Source organism: Theropithecus gelada, chromosome X, assembly GCF_003255815.1.
Source record: "Theropithecus gelada isolate Dixy chromosome X, Tgel_1.0, whole genome shotgun sequence".
In the NCBI taxonomy this organism is placed as follows: domain Eukaryota; kingdom Metazoa; phylum Chordata; class Mammalia; order Primates; family Cercopithecidae; genus Theropithecus; species Theropithecus gelada.
Genome location: NC_037689.1, coordinates 55119083 through 55127014, shown reverse-complemented (window position 1 = coordinate 55127014; position 7932 = coordinate 55119083). Strand labels below are relative to the sequence as shown.

The 7932-nt window shown below is 33.0% G+C and overlaps 1 protein-coding gene across 1 annotated transcript in view; it reads left to right on the top strand.

The window, feature by feature from the left end:
- Positions 1 to 436: 436 nt before the first annotated feature.
- The window catches only part of DMD (dystrophin), a 2044437-nt gene continuing 2036941 nt past the window's right edge, over positions 437 to 7932 (top strand). Inside the window, exon 1 of the mRNA XM_025371836.1 lies at positions 437 to 662. Within this exon, the coding sequence (XP_025227621.1) occupies positions 632 to 662 (31 nt within the window). The 5' untranslated portion in view covers positions 437 to 631. The remainder of the gene's footprint in view (positions 663 to 7932) is intronic.

The window sequence follows — 7932 nt, the reverse complement described above, 5'->3', positions numbered from 1 at the left end:
TTCTTTTTATTTGGTAGAGTGAAATTTTTGGTGTTGTTGAGAGGATAAAAAAGGCATTTAAAAGTCAATTTTAAATCGGGATTTTCTGCTCTGTTATAAATTCACATGAAAGTTACAGAAAATATTGTTATGGTTTTGTACTGAATAGTTTTTGTGTTTGGAAGGCTTTAAAAGCTAGTACTATGTCCACTGTGCTATTCTGGTTTGGATATTAATCAGAACACAGTTGAGCATTATTTGAATTCACAGAGCTTGCCATGCTGGAAGCACAACCTTATATGTAGTGACCATGGACAGTCCTATTATGGGAAACCAACTTGAGAGAGAAGGCGGGTCACTTGCTTGTGCGCAGGTCCTGGAATTTGAAATATCCAGGGGCCTCTACAGAATCCTGGCATCAGTTACTGTGTTGACTCACTCAGTGTTGGGATCACTCACTTTCCCCCTACGGGACTCAGATCTTAGAGGCAATTACCTTCAGAGAAAAATGAATAGGAAAAACTGAAGTGTTATTTTTTTAAACCTGCTGAAGTTTGTTGGTTTCTCATTGTTTTTAAGCCTACTGGAGCAATAAAGTTTGAAGAACCTTTACCAGGTTTTTTAATCGCTGCCTTGATATACACTTTTCAAAATGCTTTGGTGGGAAGAAGTAGAGGACTGTTGTAAGTACAAAGTAACTAAAAATGTATTTTACTGTGGCATAATGTTTAGTTTGTGACAAGCTCACTAATTAGGTAGATTGATTTTAAATTATCACAGTAGTTTGCAAAGAAGCATAAATGTTATATATACTGCATATATATATGTATTTATTCAGGAATATATATTTTTCATTGGGAAAACTTTTCAATAGAAATTGAGTTTATAAGTTTTTCTTTGCAGAAGAATTAAACACATGATTTCTTGATTAATAAACCACTGCAGTAATAGAATATGCAGAATGTCATTTGATTATAACAGATTATTTTGATTGCTGTGAGATAGTTTGTATATCTCAGTTATTATTTTGACTAGTTGATACTTCTGTATTTAGTAACAGTTACATAAAGGTTACTGACCTGACATATATTCTCAATTGAACTAACTACTGTATAGGAACTACATGGAGGCCTAAAAGTTAGGAGAAGTTTCTCTGACATACGGAGAAAATAAAGAATAAAATGAGTTGGGATGAAAAATTGAAGGATGTGAAAAGTATTGATAAAGATTTAATTGTAATGTTGCTTTCTCACATTTACTATTTCAAATGCTCTTTTCTATAGCATACCATGATGATTATTTCAAATAATGATGTGATCTATGCTATCAAATGATCAGATGATCTCTTGGGAAAACAACATACAAACTTGAGGAACTCCTAATTATGTTTAGTAGTAAATTATATTTAGTAGATGTTTCAAGTCTATCATGAGCTAGCTTTTCAGTTCAATTTTTTAGTTTATCTTCCATATAGAAATGCAACTATTTTGTTTATTTTTAAGAAAGTCATGATGACTATTGAAGGATTTAAAAATGGACTGTGGCACAACAGTAAAAATAATATATGATAAGGACTGTGTGTCCCAAAAAGATGGGAGTTTATCTCTTCCCCACCCATCTTTGACTTGTGGAGTATAGTTATTCTAAAATAGATATGAGAGCGATGCCTATAATTAAGAATGAAAAAATAAGTCTCTCCAAATAAGTAATGCTCCACAACTACAAAAAAAAAAAAAAAAAAAAAAAAAAAAAAAGGCAGAAGTTTTACCACTGTGAAAAATTTGTGGAAATAAGTTAACATTGTCCATGTATTGAGTCACATTAAAAGCTACCAGATTTTATAATACAACATTTAGTTCCATTGTTTGCTTGCTTCATAAATTTCTTTTGGTGAGTATCATTATTGCTTTTAGATTGAAAAACTATTATATTTACTATCATTACAAAAATATGCATGGCATATATCTGTTGTTTGCAATATACACATATACACATATTTTTATTTATCATTTTTATTTCTTTGATATATGTAATATAAATACTATCAAAATCACTAGTGATTTTATATATATATATATATTCTATATAATTAACCACATATACCAGTATATAGAGCAATTTTGAAAGAATATATGCAATTCTGCTGGAATGAAGCAAGGTAAACCTATACTCTGCTTTGTCGTAGATAGTTGAAAAACTTTCAGTTCTTCGAATGTGAAGGAAGGTAATCTTTTTGGGACATGTCCTGTAGGATTTTTTCACACTGCATTTAAAAAATCATCAAGTAATGCCTATGCAACATGACAATGAGTTTGTTAAGGAAAATGGAGATATACTCAGGGCTATATTATACATTAAATTTTGTTGCTTGACAATATACTACTATTTGGATGTCTGACATTTGAATCTGGTTTGTAAATTCGCCTTAGTTTGAAAAACTTACAAAAGTACATTTTGTTTTTTAAACAGAATAGTTACTCTGTAAAAGAGATCACTGTATTGTCAAACACATTGTATTGTTTACTTTTAGAATTACTCAAATAATGCATTGTAAAGAATTATTCAAATAGTGTATGGCAAATAGATATTTCATTTGAATATATTTAAATGATGTAAGTCATCTTGAGGTCTAATAAAATCATCTTTTAGAATTTCATTTGCAGAATCTTTTAAAGACATCTTAACTATGAAAAAGAGATCGCTGATCTAAATTGATGATATACTGTTAATACAAAGTTTTGGTGTATCTTACATGGCATAACATTATGAAAAATACAACAGAGTATGTCATATAGATGCTATTCTAAACTTTAAAAAAGACTACAAAGTGTTTTATGCATAATTACATTATTTAAGGTGAAATAGGTGTTGGTTGACACTTCTAGCTAGACAGTACTGAATTGCAAATTCATCATTTGGGCAGAGATATTAATACAGCTTCCTCTTTATTCCTATAGCATTCATTTGAAATCCCTGTACTCCACGTCATTTGCTATATATGAAACAAATTGTCAAGTTTTTAACCACTTGTGTAGTTTAATAAAAGAGATTAAAATCATTGCCTTGGAAACATCAGGTGTTTTTCAAAATTCTATTTTATTATCTTTCATCAAAATTTTATCTCAAGAGTAAAACAAACTGATTTCCCAAACTTTCCTTCTCCTTCCACTTTCTATTGTAATATTTTCCTAACTTATTAAAAATGATTTATCATACTCTTTCATCAATTTATTCTTTATTTCATCACACATATGAGAAATACAACATTTTGGTATGCGTATATATATGTTTATATATACGCACATTGATATGCATTCAAATCACAGGGTATTAAGTTTCCTAAGAGGGTCTAATTAGAAATTAACCTTTAAAGATAATTTTCTGTTCATTTTTCTAAACTTTCTATTTTAAACACACATCAGTTTTTAAGGAATTGACAAATGAGACTAATGTACGTTCCCTGTCTCACAACACAGAACAAACCAGGAAGAAAGGATTTATGGGGCCTGAGGTTATACAATTGGGGGTGCTATTTTAAGAAAAATAATACAAAATTAGATACAGCCTTGGGAGGGGCCCCTCATGTAAGTAAGTCTTTAATAGTTTCTTGGGAAATCACCTCTGTATGAAGAGAAGTGTTGAGATTTAATCTTTTCCCAGTTACATTTTAAAATAAAATTGATGCTAGTTATATTTCTTTAGAGCATTTATTAGTTCTCAAAGACAACCTTTTATTTAATGCAGATTAGAGAGTTAAAAGAATTTATAATGGTAGGAATTTGACATTTCTGCCTTTCATTCTGAAAAGATACATTGATTAAAGTGATGTCAAACTCAGTTAATGGAGGCGGTGCAGTTATTTGAAATATACAGGGTATGTAATTTGAAGGCACGCCAAATCACAATGACAAGGAATAATGATGACCTTGGTTTATTTTTATACAGTACATTCAGGTTTTGATTGGATTCAGAGAGAGGTAATGGTTTTCTTTCTCACAAAGTCCTGCTATAGTCCTAGGAGGTTTGTGTTCTGTTATCAAGGCAGTTGGTTCATATTGGAATATTTTGTTGGGAAGGTCATGAGCTGCAATATGGGAAATAAACCTTTTATTAAATGCAACCGGGTTTCATAGCAGAATTTCATGGAAGTATTTCCCCGTGTAGAGTGTGCTCAATGCAGTATACTGATCTTCAAAAAACAAACAAACCAAGCAAATAAATACTTTGTAGTCTTCACCTTTTCCCTACTTAAAACATCTATTAGTCAGACTTCCTTGGGGTTTCATGCTATAAAATATTGACATATGTTTGGAGTTCCGAAGTTTCATTTTAATACAGATATCAAAGTTAAAATGGCAACACCATGGGATAATTTATTATTTTACCAATTTTGGACGTTTTTTCTATTTATGTCACTTATAGAATTGTCCCTAAAATCCTTGCAAAATTTCAAGCTCCCTCTACTTAATCCTAAAAGTGAGTATGTCTTCCAGAGATTCTGATATCCCCTTCGAATGGGAGAGTAACTCTGCTATTTGTGAATCACTTGTATACTAAATATAGTTCCAAGATTAACAGCTAAAATGATTTTATTTTTTCATGAGACTTATAGTACAAAAAGTTTGTTTCCCTCATATATTACAGTATATTATAGCATTCAATGTGCCTTCATAAACCAGATGGCTCCTCTAGAGATTCTGAAATACTTTAACACTCAGGGCATAGCCTTTCTCTTTCCCCATTCATGATTACTTCCTTGAATATGGCCCCCCAAAAAAGACAAAAAAAATACATTTGGCTCCAGTGTTTTAAGGGTGTATAAATTTTCTCAAGCAAAATTCTGATAGGCAGCAGACAAATGAGGATGAGGAAGGGAAATGGCTCTGCTGGCTCATGCTTAAAAGTGTCCTCATATACAGGGAAACAACACACCCTGGGCCTTTCGGAGGGTAGAGGGTTGGAGGAGGGAGAGGATCAGGAAGAGCAACTAATGGGTACTAGACTTGGTACCTGGGTGGTGAAATAATCTGTACAACAAACCCCCATGACACAAGTTTATCTCTGTAACAAACCTGCACTTTTAGCCCTGAACTTAAAATTTAAAAAAAAGAAAAAAAGTCCTCATCTCATGACTATACAACCTCTACCTCATTCCCATTAAAAACACAAGGAGCAGTACTCCTTCTTTTATAGCTCACATCTTCTATTTAGGCTGCCATTGTAAGAGATAATTTCTATTCAACTCCGAGCTCGATCTTTATTTTAATCTGATATCACTCATTCAAAATACTTGGGAATTTCAGTAGGCAACGGAACACACAAAGCAATTTTCTGGAGGCCTACAACCTCTGAAGGTGACTTTGCGTAGTATATGTAATGATAGCCCTGAGAAAACCAATGTTCTTAGCAGTCTGGATTTGGTTTAGAAATCAATTTATTCCTGCTTTCCTTTATGATCTTTTGCTTTCTCCCTCAATGCCTCACTTTCACTCTGTCATTATGTGCCCCATTCCTCACTAATGGGAAGTGGGGGAGAATTAACAATTATCCTTTAATTGAAGTGGAGCTGTCATTTCCTTGCCATGCTGATAAAATGTTGTTGCTGTTGTTGTTTGTTGTTGTTCTCAAATGACTCTTTCAGACTGTTTAACTCAGTATTTTGATTACATACAATTTTAAGAAAATAGTTGTCCATAAATTAAAAATGTTAACAAATTGATGAATTGATTTTCTCATGTCAATTTTGAAATCTGAAATATATCTAAGACTAGTGAATAATGTGAATAATATCTAGGTCTAGTTACAATTTGAATAAAAGAATCTGAGGAAGAGCTTTGCCTTTATTTTTGGTTATTATTCATTTTAGTTTAGTTATTTATTTTAGTAGAAAAACGTAGTTGTGTCAATGAAGAGGAGGAACATTAAAATGCATTATTAAAGCCAATGCTTATCCATGTAATAAAATGAGAATGTAGATAGCTTAATGGGTTTTGAAGAGGATTAAGATAACTTTAAAGAAACTTCAAAAAATCAGATGCTTGAATCATGATGTTGTTAGTTTATATTTAATAAATATGAAAACTCTACATGGGCATATCAACAATGAGGAATTCACATATATATCATGAAGTCTTTTGCTAATTTATTTTCAACTTTTAAATGTTTTCTCTTCACTATCATGAAAAAATTGATTTTTAAAAAAGGTCAGCCTTAGCTGAGCACAATTACCATTATAGTGTCCCATATTATTTCCAATTATGGGCAAATAAAATGGTTACCCTTTAAATGTTTTTACCCTCTTCTTGGCTTTTGTTTTGTTTTGTTTTAAAACGTTCTCCCTTCTTCCACTCTGCTTTTGGCTAAGACTGTCATAGAATCAGGACTATAAAAGGGCATAAACATCAGTAGCTTTTTTCTCATTCCTGGCACTCATCTTTATTTGCACACAACTTGTCTCTTCCTTTATCAGATTACAGTAGCAATAGTACCTTAGCTTGAGCTAAGTGCTGACTTAAAGGGCAAGGGAATCAGTACACTATTACAAGTGCGGATTTTAGCCTTGGAAGCTGTGTGAGGAAAAATTAAAGAAATAAGAAAGAAAAATTACAAAATCAGAACGACCCAAGTATTTTCATCAAAGGCAAATTGAGTAATTCCTTTTTATGTTGGTGCTTAAGAAGGATGTATTAGAAATAAATTGGTGACTAAGTGAACAAAATATTAACAAACTAGTTGAGTAAGTGAAAAAATAATAATCTGCAAAAATGATGAATCCCAATGACTCACATATTGCAAAATAGGAAGGAAAAGGGGAATTTAGACTTTAAAGAGCGTAATCAGACGCAAGCAATGTTGGCTTGTTGGTGGTTAACTAAAAACGCTTACGGGAAGCTCAGACAGCTGGGGAATCCTGATTTAGTAGACGCTGAAGGGCAGGGCATGAGCCATGTGAACAGCTGCTGAAGAGCTAGAGGATTCCTTTGGATTAGGTGTACACACCCCACCTCTAATGGGCTGTCAGAGAGCACCAAGTTTTATCACAGAGGTTCACTTTGCTCAAGTCTATGGCTTTTGCAGTGTTTTGCCTTAAATGTCTGAAAATGGATTGGCTCTCAAATCCACAAATAAAAGTATCAAAATAAGTGACTCTAAAATTTGTATTGTGTGGTTTTGGCAACCCCAGTTTAAAGAAGGGACTTACAGCTGATGATTTGTTATCCATTTATTGAATCATTTGTCCATGCAACAAATATACATATAGAGTGCCAATTTTCTGCCAGGTACTGTGTTATGCTCTGGAGATAGTATTCTAAGCAAGTGAACTCAAAGAGAGACTAGCATTTCAAGGAAGATGTGCTTATTAAATACACACACACAAAATACTTGCATTGGGGATAAGGGCTATACAATAAAACACACATTGTAATAAGAATGTGTAATAGGGAGGGTTAGACCAGTCTTTGAAATTGGAGAAATATTTCTGAGAAAAAAACATATATTCAAAGCAAGGCAAAGAAGAATGAGGTTAGAGTATAGTTGTACAAAAGAAAAGAGGGAGCAAAAATATCCCTGACAGAGGGAGCAATGTTTCTGAATGTGGAAAATGGTATGGATAAAGATCTAAAAGAACAGCTTTACTAGAGTATAGTGAGTGCAGAAAAGTGTGGAACAAGCTTGCATCTGAATGTCAGACTGGGGTCCAATCATTCAGAGCCTTGAAGGTTATAGAAATTATTTTTCTCTTTTTTTTTTTTTTTTTTTTTTGAGACGGAGTCTCGCTCTGTCGCCCAGGCTGGAGTGCAGTGGCCGGATCTCAGCTCACTGCAAGCTCCGCCTCCCGGGTTTCCGCCATTCTCCTGCCTCAGCCTCCCGAGTAGCTGGGACTACAGGCGCCCGCCACCTCGCCCGTCTAGTTTTTTCTTTTTTTGTATTTTTTTTTTTTTTTTTTTTTTA